This window comes from Orcinus orca, chromosome 17 (genome assembly GCF_937001465.1).
Source record: "Orcinus orca chromosome 17, mOrcOrc1.1, whole genome shotgun sequence".
Classification (NCBI taxonomy): Eukaryota; Metazoa; Chordata; class Mammalia; order Artiodactyla; family Delphinidae; genus Orcinus; species Orcinus orca.
The window spans coordinates 53,376,281-53,397,185 of NC_064575.1; the positions used below are offsets into that span (position 1 = coordinate 53,376,281).

Below are 20,905 nucleotides of genomic sequence, written 5' to 3' on the forward strand. Positions count from 1 at the left end.
GTTGAGACATCTCCTAAGATGTTTAGACATTCATAAAGGAAAAAGTTCTAACACTTTTTCGCTATTAACATTTCATAATAAAAACATCAAAATATATTTAACCAAAACAATTACAATGTCAGTGATTAATTTATGCCACATACCCACCACCACTACGCTTGACCTACAGTGGTTCTCAAATGTCTGATTTCTTGTTTTTTAGTCTCAAACTCCTATGAATATCAATTACTATTTAGCAGAACAAAACCTAATATATCAAATCAGAGAAAGAATATATTTCACTCAGTACAGGGTACTTACCAAAACATCAGAGTAGACTCAAATATTTATATTAATATATTCATAATCCCATCCCTCTCACTTAACCATTATTACTTTCTAGTCGCATTTCTACACATGGTGTATCATAAAGTTATTAATTACAGAGAACACCCAATTCCACATTGTTTTCCCTGTTGTTTTTTAAATGTTACTTAAAATAACCTTTATTTTTAAATCACTGCATTACATTTCAGTAAGTGGTTGACTTGAGTCAATAGTCCTCTATTATCGGATCCATAAAAGTATTTGTTTTTCAATTTTGTATTATGCTGTGACACAATCTTTTTCTTTCCCATATTGTAGATTATTTCTTTATGAAAACTTCTGAGGGCAATGTTAGTTTTATGGTTCTTGACACTGACAAGTTGTTTTCCAAAGGAGTACCAAATGCAATGCCACCTCATCAGTGTCCAAGTCTCATCAGCACTGGGTTTTATAGTTTATATTCTTTTCTAATTTCACAGCAAAAAGATATTTAAAAAAAATTCACACTGAGTTACTATTAATCTTGAACACTGCTTCATACATTTTTATACTGTTTTTTTTTTTTTTTTTTGCGGTACTAGGGCCTCTCACTGTTGTGGCCTCTCCCGTTGCGGAGCACAGGCTCCAGGCGCGCAGGCTCAGCGGCCATGGCTCACGGGCCCAGCCGCTCCGCGGCATGTGGGATCTTCCCGGACCAGGGCACGAACCCGTGTCCCCTGCATCGGCAGGCGGACTCTCAACCACTGCGCCACCAGGGAAGCCCTATACTGTTGTATTTTTAATACACTCTAGGATTTTTATTTAGAATGAAAGAAGGAGCTTTCATTGATTGATCTAAAATGAGAAATTTAAATCACCCCCAAAATTCCATTCCCCTTAATGCACTATTTAATTAGAGCTTACTGGTACTTGGGAGCTTGATTAGTAAAATTATGGGAAACTACGTAAAAAAACATCCTTTTCATGTGCTTGTAAATAATTATTCAAAGGACTTACCAAAATATCTGCTGTACACTTGACTATAAGGCAGTGAGTGAAACAGTCCAACCGAATTGTGCCACTTTGCTGATTGAGGTATACTTGCTCTTCTGGCAAAAGATGGCCTATCCTGCTGCTGGCACTGAGACTTGAGGGGAAAGAAAGAATGCACTGTAATCGCCTACACTAACATGGGAAATAAATAACTCTAAAAAAATGTTAATGAATACATACGGGTCTTTATTCTCCTGTGACCCAAACATAATCATAGATTTCAAAGCATTCCAGTCCTGTAGAACACGCTCCAAGGCAAGCTGGGCAAATCTGGGGGGTTCTAAATCATGATCAGGCATATCTGAATCTAAAAAGAAAAAGAAAAGAAATAGTGGGTAAGGCAGAAATAAACATACCGCTTTTCCTATATGTCATAACTGTCAAATTAACTCACCTTCAGGATTGGCTGTTTTTCGGTTACGATCCTCCCTGATTCGAGGAGGTCTGTACTGGCAGTGCTCTACTGTCTGCCTCGCAACTGTCTGCACTAAAAAGAGTAAGAGGTGCTCTCCCCTGCAAAACAGCACATTGTTATGCGGAGGAGGAGAGGCTACTTACCTATGCTGTGCTTTTACAACTCAATTTATGTCCTAAAAATCCCACTACTTGCCTGCTATTTGGCAGAGTGACCAAATTAGTAGCAGTGAGCAGGCGATAAAGTAGATCAAGCCGAGCAGATTTCTGTCCAGCAATCAGAGTTTTACATTTACACTTCTCCCAGCAATCACAATAGGCTGTTGGTGATGTCCGTTTGAGTCTAGAAAGAATTCATACACAAGTACAAAAACAGAAATTTTTTTTTAAATACAAAGGTCTATATTGAAATTACAGAGGCGTAACTCATTAAAACTCAACAGAACCCTTGTTAACTTTTAAATACAAAGTGTAACTGTTCACGCAACAAATAGGATTACTTTAGTGGTGTAAAGTCTGTAAAGCAACATATGAGAAGAGGTATCTTAACTGTCTTGTCAAACACCACTGTAGCATCTAGCACAGTGAGTACACCTAGTAAGCATTCAGTAAGTAAGGTGATTCTCACTTTCAGATATTTAAAACAAGGAAGACAAACTTATTAGCCAAAATTCAAGATGGCGGAGGAGTATGACGTGGAGATCACCTTCCTCCCCACAAATACGTCAGAAATACATCTACATGTGGAACAAAGCCTACAGAACACCTACTGAACGCTGGCAGAAGACCTCAGACCTCCCAAAAGGCAAGAAACCCCCCACGTACCTGGGTAGGGCAAAAGAGAAAAGGAAAAACAGAGACAAAAGGATAGGGACGGGACCGGCACCAGTGGGAGGGAGCTGTGAAGGAGGAAAGGTTTCCACACACTAGGAATTAACGGGCAGAGACGGGGGTGGGGGGTGGCGGAGGGGGAAAGCTTCAGAGCCATGGAGGAGAGCGCATCAACAGGGGTGTGGAGGGCAAAGGGGATTCCCTCACAGAGGATTGGTGCCGACCAGCACTCACCAGCCTGAGAGGCTTGTGTGCTAAGCCGCCGGGGCGGGCGGGGGCTGGGAGCTGAGGTTCAGGCTTCAGAGGTCAGATCCCAGGGAGAGGACTGGGGTTGGCAGCGTGACCACAGCCTGAAGGGGGCTAGTGCGACACAGCTAGCCGGGAGGGAGTCCGGGAAAAAGGCTGGAACTGCCTAAGAGGCAAGAGACCATTGTTTCGTGGTGCGAGAGGAGAGGGGATTCAGAGCACCGCCTAAACAAGCTTCAGAGAAGGGCACGAACCGCGGCTATCACCGCAGACCCCAGAGAAGGGCATGGGACGCTAAGGCTGCTGCTGCCGCCACCAAGGAGCCTGTGTGCGAGCACAGGTCACTATCCACACCTCCCCTCCCGGGAACCTGTGCAACTCGCCACTGCCAGGGTCCCGTGATCCAGGGACAACTTCCCTGGGAGAACACACGGCACACCTCAGGCTGTTACAACGTCACCCTGGCCTCTGCCGCCACAGGCTCGCCCAGCATTCTGTACCCTTCCCTCCCCCCAGACTGAGTGAGCCAGAGCCCCCTAATCAGCTGCTCCTTTTACCCCGTCCTATCTGGGTGGGGAACAGATGCCCTCAGGCGACCTACAGGCAGAGGCAGAGCCAAATCCAAAGCTGAACCCCAGGAGCTGCACGAAAAAAAGTAGAGAAAGGGAAATCTCTCCCAGCAGCCTCAGGAGCAGCAGATTAAATCTCCACAGTCAACTTGATGTACCCTGCATTTCTGGAATACCTGAATAGAAAACGAATCATCCCAAATTGAGGCGGTGGACTTTGGAAGCAACGATATATATATTTTTTTCCCTTTTTCTCTTTTTGTGAGTGTATATGTGTATGCACCTTTGTTTGATTTTGTCTGTATAGCTTTGCTTTTACCATTTGTCCTAGGGTTCTCTCCGTTTTTGGGTTTTTTTGGTATAGTTTTTAGCACTTGTTATCGTTGGTGGATTTGGTTTTTGGTTTGGTTGCTCTCTTCTTTCTTTCAATTACTTTTAAATTTTTTTCTTTTTAATAATTTTTTAAATTAATAACTTTCTTTTTTTCTTTTTTTTTTCTCCCTTTTCTTCTGAGCCATGGGGCTGATAGGGTCTTTGTGCTCCAGCCGGGTATCAGGCCTGTGCCTCTGAGGTGGGAGAGCCAAGTTCCACCAGAGACCTCCCAGTTCCACGTAATATCAAACAGCAAAAGCTCTCCCACAGAACGCCATCTCAACACTGAGACCCAGCTCCACCCAACGACCAGCAAGCCACAGTGCTTGACACCCTATGCCAAACAACTAGCAAGACAGGAACACAACCCCACCCATTAGCAGAGACGCTGCCTAAAATCATAATAAGGTCACAGACACCCTAAAACACACCACCAGACGTGGTCCTGCCCACCAGAAAGATAACATGCAGCCTCATCTTCCAGAACACAGGCACCAGTGTCCTTGACCAGGAAGCCTACACAACCCACGGAACCAACCTTAGCCACTGGGGGCCAACAACAAAAACAATGGGAACTACAAAACTGCAGCCTGTGAAAAGGAGACCCCAAACACATTAAGTTAAGCAAAATGAGAAGACAGAGAAACACACAGCAGATGAAGGAGCAAGGTAAAAACCCACCAGACCAAACAAATGAAGAGGAAACAGGCAGTCTACCTGAAAAAGAATTCAAAATAATGATAGTAAAGATGATCTGAAATCTTGGAAATAGAATGGAGAAAATACAAGAAACATTTAACAAGAACCTAGAAGACCTTAAGAGCAAACAAACAATGATGAACAACACAAAATATGAAATTAAAAATTCTCTAGAAGTAATCAATAGCAGAATAACTGAGGTAGAAGAACAGATAAGTGACCTGGAAGATAAAATAGTGGAAATAACTACTGCAGAGCAGAATAAAGAAAAAAGAATGAAAAGATTTGAGGACAGTCTCAGAGACCCCTGGGACATTAAACACACCAACATTCGAATTATAGGGGTCCCAGAAGAAGAAAAGAAAAGAAAGGGACTGAGAAAGTATTTGAAAAGATTACAGTTAAAAACCTCCCTAATATGGGAAAGGAAATAGTCAATCAAGTCCAGGAAGCGCAGAGTCCCATACATGAAAAATCCAAGGAGAAACATGCCAAGACAAATATTAATCAAGCCATCAAAAATTAAATACAAGGAAAAAATGTTAAAAGCAGCAAGGGAAAAGCAACAAATAACATACAAGGTAAATCCCGTAAGGTTAACAGCTGATCTTTCAGCAGAAACTCTGCAAGCCAGAAGGGAGTGGCAGGACATAGTTTAAGTGATGAAAGGGAAAAACCTACAACCAAGATTACTCTACCCAGCAAGGATCTCATTCAGATTTGATGGAGAAATTTAAAACCTTTACAGACAAGCAAAAGCTAAGAGAAGTCAGCACCACCAAACCAGCTTTACAACAAATGCTAAAGGAACTTCTCTAGGAAGGAAACACAAGAGAAGGAAAAGACCTACAATAACAAACCCAAAACAATTAAGAAAATGGTAATAGAAACAGATATATTGATAACTACCTTAAATGTAAATGGATTAAATGCTCCAACGAAAAGACATAGACTGCATGAATGGATACAAAAACAAGACCCGTATATGTCTATGAGAGACCCACTTCAGACCTAGTGACACATACAGACTGAAAGTGAGGGGATGGAAAAAGATATTCCATGCAAATGGAAATCAAAAGAAAACTGGAGTAGCAATTCTCATATCAGACAAAACTGACTTTAAAATACAAACTATTGGGCTTCCCTGGTGGCGCAGTGGTTGAGAATCTGCCTGCCAATCCAGGCGACATGGGTTCGAGCCCTGGTCTGGGAAGATCCCACATGCCACGGAGCAACTAGCCCCCTGAGCCACAACTACTGAGCCTGCACGTCTGGAGCTTGTGCTCCGCAACAAGAGAGGCCTCGACAGTGAGAGGCCCGCGCACCGCGATGAAGAGTGGCCCCCGCTCGCCACAACTAGGGAAAGCCCTTGCACAGAAACGAAGACCCAACACAGCCAAAAATAAAGAAAGAAAGAGGCTTTTATTTAAAAAAATAAAATAAAATAAAATTGAAAAAATACAGACTATTATAAGAGACAAGGACACTACATAATGATCAAGGGCTCAATCCAAGAAGAAGATATAACAATTGTAAATATTTATGCACCCAACATAGGAGCACCTCAATACATAAGGCAAATGCTAACAGCCATAAAAGGGGAAATCGACAGTAACACAATCCTAGTAGGGGACTTTAACACCCCACTTTCACCAATGGACAGATCATCCAAAATGAAAATAAATAAGGAAACACAAGCTTTAAATGGCACATTAAACAAGATGGACTTAATTGATATTTATAGGACATTCCATCCAAAAACAACAGAATACACTTTCTTCTCAAGTGCTCATGGAACATTCTCCAGGACAGATCATATCTTGGGTCACAAATCATGCCTTGGTAAATTTATGAAAATTGAAATCATATCAAGTATCTTTTCCAACCACAACGCTATGAGACTAGGTATCAATTACAGGAAAAAAATCTGTAAAAAATAAAAACACATGGAGGCTAAACAATACACTACTAACCAAGAGATCACTGAAGAAATCAAAGAGGAAATCAAAAAATACCTAGAAAAAACTGACAATGAAAACACAATGACCCAAAACCTATGGGATGCAGCAAAAGCAGTTCTGAGAGGGACGTTTATAGCAATACAATCCTACCTCAAGAAACATCTCAAATAAACAACCTAACCTTACACCTAAAGCAATTAGAGAAAGAACAACAACAAAAAAAACCCCCCAAATTTAGCAGAAGGAAAGAAATCATAAAGATCAGATCAGAAATAAATGAAAAAGAAATCAAGGAAACAATAGCAAAGATCAATAAAACTAAAAGCTGGTCCTTAGAGAAGATAAAATTGATAAACCGTTAGCCAGACTCATCACAAAAAAACGGGAGAAGACTCAAATCAATAGAATTAGAAAAGAAAAATGAGAAGTAAAAACTGACACTGCAGCAATACAAAGGATCATGAGCGATGACTACAAGCAACTATATGCCAATAAAATGGACAACCTTGAAGAAAAGGACATATTCTTAGAAAAGCATAAACTTCCAAGACTGAACCAGGAAGAAATAGAAAATATAAACAGACCAATCACAAGCACTGAAATTGAGACTGTGATTTAAAATCTTCCAACAAACAAAAGTCCAGTACCAGATGGCTTCACAGGCGAATTCTACCAAACATTTAGAGAAGAGCTAACACCAATCCTTCTCAAAATCTTCCAAGATACAGCAGAGGGAGGAATACTCCCCAACTCATTCTACGAGGCCACCATCACCCTGATACCAAAACCAGACAAAGATGTCACAAAGAAAGAAAACTACAGGCCAGTATCACTGATGAACATAGATGCAAAAATCCTCAACAAAATACTAGCAAACAGAATCCACTAAAAGGATTATATACCATGATCAAGTGGGGTTTATCCCACAAATGCAAGGATTCTTCATTATATGCAAGCCAATCAATGTGACAAAACATATTAAAAATTGAAGAATAAAAACCATATGATAATCTCAACAGATGCAGAAAAAGCTTTTGACAAAATTCAACACTCATTTATGATAAAACCCACCCACTAAGTAGGCATAGAGGGAACTTACCTCAACATAATAAAGGCCATATATGACAAACCCACAGCCAACATTGCTCTCAATGGTGAAAAACTGAAACAGTATCCTCTAAGATCATGAACAAGACAAGGTTGTCCACTCTCACCACTATTATTCAACATAGTTCTGGAAGTTTTAGCCACAGCAATCAAAGAAAAAGAAATAAAGGAATCCAAATCGGAAAAGAAAAAGTAAAACTCTCACTGCAGATGACATGATACTATACATAGAGAATCCTAAAGGTGCTACCAGAAAACTACTAGAGCTAATCAATGTATCTGGTAAAGTAGCAGGATACAAAATTAATTCACAGAAATCTCTTGCATTCCTATACACTAATGATGAAAAATCTGAAAGAGAAATTAAGGAAACACTCCCATTTACCACTGCAACAGAAAGAATAAAATACCTAGGAATAAAGCTACCTAAGGAGACAAAAGACCTGTATGCAGAAAACTACTAAGACACTGATGAAAGAAATTAAAGGTAATACAAACAGATGGAGAGATATACCATGTTCTTGGATTGGAAGAATCAACACTGTGAAAATGGCTATACTACCCAAAGCAATCTGCAGATTCAATGCAATCCCTATTAAACTACCAATGGCATTTTTCACAGAACTAGAACGAAAATTTCACAATCTGTATGGAAACAAAAAAGACCCCATATACAGCCAATGCGATCTTGAGAAAGAAAAATGGAGCTGGAGGAATCAGGCTCCCAGACTTCAGACTATACTACAAAGCTACAGTAATCAAGAGAGTATGGTACCGGCACAAAAACAGAAATATAGATCAATGGAACAGGATAGAAAGCCCAGAGATAAACCCATGCACATATGGTCACCTTATTTTTGATAAAGGAGACAAGAATATACAATGGAGAAAAGACAGCCTCTTCAATAGGTGGTGCTGGGAAAACTGGATAGCTAAATGTACAAGAATGAAATTATAACACTCCCTAACACCATACACAAAAATAAACTCAAAATGGATTAAAGACCTAAATGTAAGGCCAGAAACTATCAAACTCTTAGAGGAAAACATAGGCAGAACACTCTATAACATAAATCACAGCAAGATCCTTTCTGACCCACCTCCTGGAGAAATGGAAATAAAAATAAACAAATGGGACCTAATGAAACTTCAAAGCTTTTGCACAACAAAGGAAACCATAAACAAGACTAAAAGACAACCGTCAGAATGCGAGAAAATATTTACAAATGAAGCAACTGATAAAGGATTAATCTCCAAAATTTACAAGCAGCTCATGCAGCTCAATATCAAAAAAACAAACAACCCAATCCAAAAACGGGCAGAAGACCTAAACAGACATTTCTCCAAAGAAGATATACAGATTGCCAACAAACACATGAAAGGTTGCTCAACATCACTAATCATCAGAGAAATGCAAATCAAAACTACAATGAGGTATCACCTCACACCAGTCAGAATGGCCGTCATCATAAAATCTTCAAACAATAAATGCTGGAGAGGGTGTGGAGAAAAGGGAACCCTCTTGCACTGCTGGTGGAAATGTAAACTGATTCAGCCACTATGGAGAACAGTATGGAGTTTCCTTAAAAAACTAAAAATAGAACTACCATATGACCCAGCAATCCCACTACTGGGCATATTCCCTGAGAAAACCATAATTCAAAACGAGTCATGTACCACAATGTTCACTGCTGCTCTATTTACAATAGCCAAGACATGGAAGCAACCTAAGTGTCCATCAACAGATGAATGGATAAAGAAGATGTGGCACATATATACAATGGAATACTACTCAGCCAGAAAAAGAAACGAAGTTGAGTTATTTGTAGTGAGGTGGATGGACCTAGAGTCTGTCATACAGAGTGAAGTAATGCAGAAAGAGAAAAACAAATACCGTATGCCAACACATATATATGGAATCTAAAGAAAAAATAAAGGTTCTGAAGAACCTAGGGGCAGGACAGGAATAAAGACCCAGACATACAGAACGGACTTGAGGACACAGGGAGGGGGAAGAGTAAGCTGGGACGAAGTGAGAGAGTGGCACGGACACATATACACTACCAAATGTAAAGTAGATACCTAGTGGGAAGCAGCTGCATAGCACAGTGAGATCAGCTCAGTGCTCTGTGACCACCTAGAGGGGTGGGATAGGGAGGGTGGGAGGGAGACTCAAGAGGGAGGAGATATGGGTATATATGTATATGTATAGGTGATTCACTTCGTTATAAAGCAGAAACTAACACACCATTGTAAAGCAATTATACTCCAATAAAGATGTTAAAAAGAAAATAAATAAAGCACAATAGATGATTTTTACAAAGCAATTCTCTATTTAAACTATTTTTACATCCACACCTGTGGCACAGCTATAGCTGATGTCCCTACTGGGACTCTGAGGCACTGCAAATGTTAGTGCTGGGATAATTTTATTGCTTCTTAGGTCTGTGAAAACTAAGAAACTAACCATAGCAACTCTATTGCTGGATGAAGGTTATTACATTTAGTTTAAGAAGTAAACAAGGCACGGGCTTCCCTGGTGGCACAGTGGTTGAGAGTCCGCCTGCCAATGCAGGGGACACGGGTTCGTGCCCCGGTCCGGGAAGATCCTACATGCCGCGGAGCGGCTAAGCCCGTGAGCCATGGCTGCTGAGCCTGCGCGTCCGGAGCCTGTGCTCCGCAACGGGAGAGGCCCGCGTACCGCAAAAAAAAAAACCAAAAAAAAAAACAAGGCACATGCCAAACCATGATTCCCTTAATGCCTTCAGAGGTTTCCTGCTAATACACCCTACTACAGGGGGGCCTGAGACTTTGGCTGGAGAACACAGACAGAAACATTCTGTATATATGTTTCTTAAAAGACTGATTCTAGTCACAATGTACGATCACATGTTTCTTGCACATTAGGCTAGTTTTATGTAAAGAGTAGAACTAGCAAACAAACATTGCAAAGTACTCTTTAAATCAAAAACTACGTTTTAATACACACAGTGGCTTAACGTGGGCAACCTGACAGAACCTCATGCTTTCTGAATAATGAAACAAAGCATGACTCAGTACAGATTATTTTAATATGGGAATATGAATCTAAGTAGTTTACAATATTAAAGAAAACTAAAGTCACACTCACTTGCAATCATGACCTTTATGACAAACCCTTGCACATTCTGTACAACAACAGAGGGACTCCAGCAAGCCACAGGTACGACACTCAAAAATATCCTAAAATGAAAAGGATATACTTTTTAGAAAAATGATATGTATGTCTCATCACAATAATTATTTCTGGTATTTTCTAAAACAATTCAATCACAACAACAGCAGAGCAAAATTAATGTGCTCTGGGAAACAGTCACAGATGGGTACACAAATGGGAATCAAATATTACCAGAAGGGCAAAAATAATCTGTATCATCCAAAAAAAGGCATAACAGTTATAAAATCTAAATCAAGAGCTGTGAATCAGATTATACTACCCAGCGAAGATTTCTAATTTTTATGACAGCCTGTAACTGGTGTTAACAGTCAACTCCTTTGCCTCATTTATTTAGGAATTAAATACAAATTAATTTTCTTTGGAGAATTTTATAACTCAGGAGTAAAAGGAAATACCAGACTTGCAATTCCAAAGCTAAGAACTATAACTCCAGTGATGGTCAAAGGGAAGAAAAGAAAACCTAGATAGCATAAATATAGGGAAATATAAAATAACTTACCTGGTTAATGTGCTCTGCTCCAGTCCATGTAAAACTGCAGGTATCATTACAACATAAGACATATAAAGGAGAGTCATCAGGGTTGGTACCTGATGGGCAAACCATGCCCATAAATACATCTTCCTCTTTTTCACTTGAGGACACTTCAGCTAAAAAGATTAAAAACATAATAGTTCATACATCAAGAAAAGACTTACAGCCATCTACTCCTTTCCTCAAATGGAAAAGCTCTAACATTTACATAGTATAAATAAGAAACTACTATATATTAATAAAATAAATTGACATACAAAGTCAACAATGCAAGGAAATCTAGTCAATTCTGGTGCAAAGTAAAGCAAAGCATAATTATATCATAACCACATATGAGGACAATACAAATACATCAAACATCAGCCTTCTGAGTCATTAGCTCTACCTCATGCAGTTAAGATTCAAGTTCTAGCTCTACTTAACAAATTATAGACAATCATATAATTTATTCATAGCCAGTATTTTTTAAAAGATAACTACTAAATCTTTTAAAGGCTGGCTGGCAGGAACTGATATTCCTTAATGCTTTCTGTTAGGCAGTAAATCCAAGTCAGAAAGAACAGTAAGACTTCTGGCCTGTTCTTTCTATAAAATTTTATCACTAACACGAATTAACACGTGGACAGGTTCTAAGAGTAATCCATCTTTTCTTTCAAAAGATTAATCATTACACAACCCATTATGGAATTTTTTTTTAATTGAAGGAAATTTATACCAGCTGCTTTTTGATGGAAAGTTAGAAGGTACAATATGCTTGAAAAAAGTATAAGCAGATGAATTTCATACACATAAGCAAAAGAATTATCTTGACAGTTTCTAATCAGTATCATTTCCATATACAGAAATTAGGTTTGAATAATTATAGAAGAGAATCTATTCAAATTAAAAAATAAGCAACCCTTTTAGAACTTGAAATAAATTACCTTTTGCAATTTTCTGGGCTGTTTCTAAAATGGTAATTGCAGCAGGATAAGCTCGGCCACTTACAGCTGACATAAATGGGGTCATACCTCTTGCATCCCTAAAATGAGAAAAATTGTATATAAAAATATTATCAATTACTGTCCTTCCTGATTATGAAAGTTAACATATGTTCATGATCAAACAAAAAAACAGTTTTGTCTTAGTAAATAATGTCTCACCATTCAAAGAAAACCATCAGTGGTATTTTCTGGCCTCATATTACCTCACTTAAAGCCACTTTGTGGAACCTCTGTCTCTCTAAACCATGGTCTACTTTCTTGGCTTTAGTGACACTAAAGAATAAACCAGCAAGGGCTCTGGAGTAAACTAACACTTTCTAGACGTGAGCATAGTAACAGGCTCTATCTCAAGCTATTGTGAGGAGGATTATATGAATTATTACTTAAAAGGTTTCAGCACAGTGCCTAGCAAAAAACAAGTATTCAGTTAAGTGTTAGCTATTATTATTACGAGTTTCCTCTTTAAAATGTATTTAAACATTCTTCACTGAATTTCTATTTCCTCCTAGACCCCTCACATTTCCCAGAAGTCAGTCCTCAGCCGTTTGTGCCTCTCTCTCTCTTCTGCCATAGCAACCACCACTTCTCTCACAATAATACGGTTCCAACACCTACACTTGTTTACTTGATAAGCCTACTTGGGATTTCCCAGTGGTATCTTACATTCAATGTGTCTAAAACTCAAATCATCTTTCTCCGCAAACCTGCTCTCTACCTGACTTATCTATGTCACCCAACAGTATCACTGTCCCAAGTAACTTCAGACAAAAATTTTGGTTCTTCACAAAGTATTCCTTCTAAAGCAATTTTTAAACTTCTGCATCTCATCCTTCTTTTCCATTTTCAACAACTCAATAGTTCAGTTTATTACAACACACATATTAAAGGCTATGACAGACATATAAACATAGCCTTGACTCTGGTTTCTACTCTTGCCTATTTTCATCTCTTTTATACCACCATCTCATTACTAGTCTTATAATCCCACTTTGATACTATTACAATCTAACAAAGGCCATTATTGAGAGGATTCAAGCCCAAAGAACAGAGACCAAAGTAGTGATTTTAACCTATTTTTTTCAGATCCACTGGCTGTTGTTCTCTTCTTTCTAATCCTCCACTCTGAATTGGATGAATTACTGTTCCTCATAATATTCATACTTCTCCATGTTGTTGTTCCCTCTTCTCCCTATTTCTCATGGTTCTACTCAAACTTCATTTTCATGAAGCTGCTTACTGTAGAATAAACATACTTCTCACTTCTGTTTACTCCAAAACACATTTATGTATCCCTTTAGCCAGATTCAACCAAGAAAAAAGCTCAAATAAATAAAATCAGAATTGAAAGAGAAGTTACAACCAAGATCAAACAAATACAAAGGATCATAAGAGATTTACTATGAACGATTACACACCAATAAAATGGACAACTTAGAAGAAATGGATAAACTCCTAGAAACATACAATCTCCCAAGACTGAATCAGAAAGAAATAGAAAATATGAGCAGAATGATTACCAGTAATAAAATTGAATCGGTAATTTAAAAACTCCCAACAAACAAAGGTCCATGACCAGACAGCTTCAGAGATGAATTCTACCAAACATTTAAGCAGTTAACACCTATCCTTCTCAAACCATTCCCCAAAAAATTAAGAGGAAGAAATGCTTCCACACTCATCCTACAAGGCCAGCATCGCCTTGATACCAAAACCCAAGACATCACAAAACATTTTAATTAATTAATCAATCACAGGCCAATATCACTGATGAACAGAGATGCAAAAATCCTCAACAAAATATCAGCAAACCAAATTCAGCAATAATGGAAAGGATGATATACCATGATGAAGCAGGGGATTTATCTCAGGATGCACGTACGGTTCAATATCCACAAATCAATCAACATGATACACATTAACAAACTGAAAAATAAAATTGTATCATCACCGCAGTAGAAGCAGAGAAGGATTCTGACAGAATTCAACATCCACTTATGATAGAAACTCTCCAGAAAGTGGGTACAGAGGGAACATACCTCAACATAATAAGTGCCACATATTTAGGCCCACAGTTAACATAATAAAAGGTGAAAAGTTGAAAGCATTTCCTCTAAGATCAGGAACAAGAAAAGGATGCCCACTCTCACCACTTTCATTCAACAAAGTATTTTAAGGCCTAGCCACAGCAATTAGATAAGAAAAAGAACAAAAAGGCATCCAAATTGGAAAGATGGAAGTAAAATTATCACTGTTTGTAGATGACATATACTACATATAGAAAACCCTAAAGATTCCACCCAAAAGCAATTAGAACAAATAAATGAATTGAGTAAAGTTGCAGGAAACAAAATTAATATGCAGAAATCTACTGCATTTGTATACACTAAAAACAAACTATCAGAAAGAGAAATTAAGAAAACAATCCCATTTACAATTGCATCAAAAATAACAAACTACCTAGGAATACATCTAATCAAGGAGGTAGAAGACCTGTACTTGGAATATGTGGAATACTATAAGACATTGATGAAAGAAATTGAAGATGACCAGAAATGGAAAAATAAACCTTGCTCATGGATTGGAAGAATCAGTATTACTGAAATGACCATACTACTTAAAGCAATCTACAGATTTAATGCAATCCCTATCAAAATACACATGACATTTTTCTAAGAACTAGAACAAATAATCATCAAATTTATATGGAACCATGAAAGACCCCAAAACAGCCACAGCAATCTTGAGGGAAAAAAACCCAAAGCTGGAGGCATCATGTTCCCTGATTTCAAACAGTACTACAAACCTGTATTAATCAAATAGTATGGTACTAGCATAAAAAAAGACACAGAGATCAATGGAACAGAAGAGAGGGCCTTGCAAAAATAAAAAACTCAAAACACCTTGTACTAAATAGGGAAGGTGACATAAGGGTCAAGGCTGGGAGTCCCCGTTCTGTAATAAAGACACATACCAGGGCTGGAATTCCAGCTATGCCACTTACTAGTTTTGTGAGCCTGGGCAAGTTAATTAACCCATGACAAAGGAGGCAAGAATATATAATGGGGAAAAAGACAGTCTCTTCAATAAATAGTGTTGACAAAATTGGACAGCTAACTGCAAAAGCATCAAACTGGACTACTTTCTCACACCATATAAAAAAATAAATTCGAAGTGGATTAGAGACTTAAATGTACGACCTGAACCCATAAAACTCCTACAAGAAAACACAGGCAGTATGCTCTTCGACACTGGTCTTAGTTTTATTTTTTTGGATCTGCCTCTTCAGGCAAGGAAAACAAAAGCAAAATCAAACAAACAGGACTACATCAAACTAAAAAGTTTCTGAGGAAACCACCAACAAAATGAAAAGCCCACCTACTGAACAGGAGAAGATATTTGCCCATGATATATCCAATAAGGGACTGATATCCAAAATATACAAAGAACTCATACAATTCAACATCAAACAAACCCAATCTGATTAAAAACTGGGCCGGAGACCTGAACAGACATTTTTCCAAATAAGACATACGACAGATGGCCAACACACACGTGAATAAGTTCAACATCACTAGTCATCAGGGAAATGCAAATCAAAACCACAGTAAGATACTACCTCACATCTGTCAGAATGGCTATTATCAAAAAAGACAACAAATAACAAGTGTTGGCGAGGATGTGGAGAAAAGGGAAGCCTCTTGCAGAAACAGACTCATAGATGCAGAGAACAAACTAGTGGTTGCCAGAGGGCAGGGGGTTAGGAGAATGAGTGAAATAGGTGAGGTACAAACTTCCAGTTATAAAATAAGTCATGAGGACAGCATAGGGAATATAATCAATAACACTGTAGTAACTTTGTATGGTGACAGATGGTAACTACACTTATCGTGGTGGTCATTTTGTAATGTAAAAAAATATCAAATCAGTATGTTGTACACCTGAAACTAACATAATAAGTCAATTATACTTCAATAAAAAAAGAAGAAAAAACCCTTTTCTTACTGAGTCATCTCCATGGTAAATAATTCCCAGATACATCACTTAGGAAACTGTGTTAGCAACTCTAGGAAATTCTCCTGTATCTGTAGTATAAAAAAGCAAAAAGGGCCAGTTTGATCATCTCTATACTTATCACCTAAAAGTCAGGCAAAAGAACACTGCCTCTGGGCTTCCCTGGTGGCGCAGTGGTTGAGAGTCCGCCTGCCGATGCAGGGGACACGGGTTTGTGCCCCGGTCCGGGAAGATCCCACATGCCGTGGAGTGGCTGGGCCCGTGAGCCATGGCCGCTGAGCCTGCGCTCCCAACCGCAACGGGAGAGGCCGTAACAGTGAGAGGCCCACATAGAGCAAAAAAAAAAAAAAAAAAAAAAAGAAGAACACTGCCTCTCCTAGTAACATCAGCTTATGAATACAGTGGCATATTGGGTGTTTTCCAGATATTTTATATGTTTTTTAGATAAAGGAGGAAAAAGTCAACCACTGTGAGGGTACTAAAATAAAGCACTAGTGAAACAGAAATGAACTGTAGAAATATAAAATGAATTAACAACAAAGAGAAAGGGAATAAGAACATAAAATAACTTTTTAGACACCACCACAAGGAAATTATACAAAGATAATATGATTAAAAACACCATAAATGCAAAAAAATGACAATTGAGAAAATAAAAACAGAAAGATATATTGTATGTATCCATATATAAACCATTTTTATCTATGCCTCAAACCACTAATAAATTATTAAGATGCTTCTGTCATAATAACTCTGTTTATAATCCAATGACTTATTTTACTAGTGTGGGGCAGCCTTCATTAAATCATAATTTCATAAATTTGGTCATTTTCATCCAAAGGGCAGTAAGACTTAAACATGAAAACTCCCTCGCCCTCAAAGATAAAAAAACTCATAACACCTTCTTGTACTAAATAGGGAAGGTGACATAAGGGTCAAGGCTGGGAGTCCCAGTTCTGTAATAAAGACACATACCAGGGCTGGAATTCCAGCTATGCCACTCAATAGTTTTGTGAGCCTGGGCAAGTTAATTAACCTCTAAGCCCACTGCTGCAAATGTAAAGTGTGGATAACATTATCTACTCCAGACAGTTATATCTAGAATAAGAGTTAATGCAAGTAGAGCTTGGCACAGATTAATAACTATTATAAAAACACTCATCATTATGAGTTTGTAAAGGAAGATAAACAATCAAGTTGCAGGGAGAGATGTAACCTATTAACGGTTAATGAGCACTTACAACAGAATACTTATCAAAAGCTCTGTATGATCTCATGATGATTCCGTAAGCCAAGATTTCCAAAGAAACCATAAGAATCATCCTTGGATTTTCACAATACAGATTCCAGGCCCCATTTCAGACCTGCTGAGTTATACTTCTAGTGTAGAGCTTGGGGAAGAATGTGTATAATTTTTAAAGTTCTCCAGGTGACAGTGATATAACTAATTTATGGATTCAACATTTGAGAGCAACTATACTGTGATCTTTTTAACATATAAATAGACACCCTCATCAAGCTAACATAAAATCAAACTATTCATTTAGTGTATATCGAGAAGGCCTCTTTCACTAAAGAGAGCTTACTTAGTAACATGGAAAATACAATGCTAGATTCCGATAAATTTTAAATTCAATTAAAATAATTGTTGTTCCATATGTTGCAAGATCAACTTAACAGTAAAAGGAGTAAAGCTAAATCTTCATATCAAAAGTATATTAAACTTCTTACTTGGCAGAGAGAAGTTCTCGTAGATAGGGCTGTAGGACAACACTGTCACATAACAATTTTAATATAAAATGAGCGTTGGCCTTTCGATCCTTGGATTCTACTACAGATGGCTCTGTGGAAGGACCTGTAATTAAGCAGATCCACTTGGTAACAAAAGTGTTCAAAACAGAGTGAAAGACTGTTCTAGAATAATATACTGAGTATCTATCAAATAAACCACAAGAAAAATATTTGAGTATTGGTAACAAATTAATAACTTCATTACAGAGAATTTAAACACATTAACACATTTTATAAATCTCAACTGATGAAATATATGCACATGCACACCACAACTTCACTGATATACAGAAGATAAGTCACAGAATTAGATATTTTTCAAGCCAAGAAGTCTCCTTGAGATAAAGTGTAGAACTGTAGAAACCTATATACAAAGTGTTTAGTTTTATCTTCCAAATGCCTAGGTAGATAAAATAGTAGAGATTCTCACCTGGAATGGTGGAGGTGCTTGGTCCTTGACCGGTGCCAGTCGCTGCTGTGGTAAGAGATCCCACAGCAGGGGCCAGGATAAAATCAATGTCACCATCTTTCAGTAAACAGAACAGCAGGATGTACATCATTATAGGCAACATATCCCTAACATGTTCTTTTAACTGGCCTTAAGGCTTTTCTCTGCAAGCCAAAGGTGAAATCGGACAGAGGCTTAAGTGGATGCTTCTTTTCCAAACTATAATAGAAGGAATCCACTAGGCAAACTATTGACTTATCTTGATATATTATTAGCTAGCTTCTTACCAGTATAGAAATATGTATTTCAGCAGAAGAGGGATATCTAACAAGACTTTCTAGAATTTTTAAGTTACAAACATCTTAAACCAAATCTATGTAAGCTAGTTATAATACTCATTATGCTAATTTTAACAATTTCAGATTTCTAAATATCCCACTGAAATGTTTATTTCTTTTCTTTCACGACCCTGTCTTTTTGTTAAACACTGAATAAAATAACAGATCTTACCAGGATCCATTGCAGGAGGGTCAGGAACCCAACTAGGGGGAGCTATGGGGGGTGAAACTGGATCTTGGTGGTCACTGGATGAAGCTCCAGCTTCATGTCTACCCAAACCAGCCGCTCTCAATGAACGTCTCATCATTTCCCGTAATCTCAAACTAGAAGAACATGGACAAAATCAGAGCTCACTACCACGTCTAAGTGTAAGGATAAGGTGCACAGAACTTCTCATCTGAGATGAAAGTTTGTTCTACAGGCAAATACTCCAGGCAGGAAAGTGAAGTACAAATGCCAATTCTGGAATCACAGAATAAGTCAGCAAGGGATAGAAATGGAACTGGGGGATCCTAGTACCCAGTTCAGCACTAAAACCACTATATTAAGCTCCCACAGAAACTTAAGCACCGGGAACAAAAGTTGCAGTGAAGTTAAGATTAGGAAATAATCTTTCATACAGTTAAGATAAATGAACAGCTGAACATTAAAACAAAAAAAAATTCTGTCCCCTGTTTATCATCAGTAAGAATTAAGTTCAATAGTAGACATTAGCAAAACATACTGATTAGCACAAAACCAATACTGTTAGCCCACTAAACCCCTTTTCTGTGCTCTCAAAAGCAATGGAACTAATATCCACACAGTAAGTAGTTTTCAAACAAAGACCAATTTAGGTTTATTTTTTATACAAAAAAGTTTTTTTAACAGTACAACTTCATCCCAAGGAAATTAATGAATGAAACTGGAGCTTGTAAAATGTGTTGTTAGATTAATATCTGGGCGTGATTTTTTTTTCTCCTGCTATACAGGTGTGCACATCGCTAAAAAGATAAAGAAATAATCACAAACACAGACCTCATTAGGGGAACTAGTAAACTACCTGTACAAAAATCTATACCTCTGAATAAAAGCTTACAAAGGCTACAAAATTAACACATTAAAAACTAGCAGCAATTAAGAGAGAGCACATAAGGCAAATCCTTTCACTTGGCCACAATTTTAGAGCTTCTAAATGAATAAAGAGTAAGAATTCAATTTTAAGGGCCAGGCAACACGTAAGGGACTGCTTTCTCCCAGGCAGATTTAATCCCAAAGACATGACATTTCTGATGTGAAAAACCTAACACCTTACCAGGTGAGCATTATATGTCTGCAAATAAGTAATTCAGAAATATTTGTATTAATGTTTGACTCTCTAATTATTATTTAATCCGAGGGTAAGTGTGTTTTTCCATAGCAATACATTTTCAGTTTTATGAGTAAAATTTTTTAAAAATGCATTTAGAAGCTACTTTCAGGAACCCATCTATTTTATAAGGCTTGTGTATGATGATGTACTTTGGGGAAGAGAAACATTTTTTGGAAGATTCTACAAAGTAAATTTTAATGTCTCAAAAAATATACTAGCTATTATAGTACGCACTATTAAAAAATACCTATAGTTAATTCTTTTATGGTACTGGTGTCTTCTCTCTCCCAATTTAGAAATCTTTGAGTTCAAGAGTTTTTATAATATGGAAGGGAGCAGGGAACAGTGATTATGATTCTTTCAGTCAAGGTCACTTCCCTGTCCAAGATATCACCCAAAGAGCATGGCAGGCTCCTTACCAGTAACAGCACACACCCGGGTGACTTCACACTGTGATGCTCCTACACAATTTTAAATAAGCTCAACATAGACACTTGGTATCCTAATGTGTCTTACTCAAAACACACAGAGAGAAAAAAATCAGCGGTAATTGGGAGGCACTGCAAATAACCTGAAAATAAATGCATGTTTTGGGCTTATCAAGAAGAATGCTTACACCAGGGTCACAAACACAATGCCTACTGGGCCTGGAAAGTAAAATAAACTGAGGAAAGGGCAGTCAGGTGTAAGAAGTAG

General features: G+C 38.0%; 1 protein-coding gene across 6 annotated transcripts in view; it reads right to left on the reverse strand.

Moving 5' to 3' along the window:
* Positions 1 to 20,905, reverse strand: part of UBR5 (ubiquitin protein ligase E3 component n-recognin 5) — a 142,420-nt gene that overhangs the window by 36,419 nt on the left and 85,096 nt on the right. For all 6 annotated transcript variants that reach the window (XM_033438168.2, XM_004275328.3, XM_004275329.4 and 3 more), the window contains exons 23-32: positions 19,030 to 19,181; positions 18,502 to 18,597; positions 18,012 to 18,135; positions 12,210 to 12,307; positions 11,254 to 11,402; positions 10,668 to 10,759; positions 1,949 to 2,095; positions 1,733 to 1,851; positions 1,519 to 1,645; positions 1,303 to 1,432 (exon numbers count right to left, since the gene is read on the reverse strand). In XM_033438168.2, coding sequence (XP_033294059.1) covers positions 1,303 to 1,432; positions 1,519 to 1,645; positions 1,733 to 1,851; positions 1,949 to 2,095; positions 10,668 to 10,759; positions 11,254 to 11,402; positions 12,210 to 12,307; positions 18,012 to 18,135; positions 18,502 to 18,597; positions 19,030 to 19,181 — 1,234 coding nt within the window. The remainder of the gene's footprint in view (positions 1 to 1,302; positions 1,433 to 1,518; positions 1,646 to 1,732; positions 1,852 to 1,948; positions 2,096 to 10,667; positions 10,760 to 11,253; positions 11,403 to 12,209; positions 12,308 to 18,011; positions 18,136 to 18,501; positions 18,598 to 19,029; positions 19,182 to 20,905) is intronic.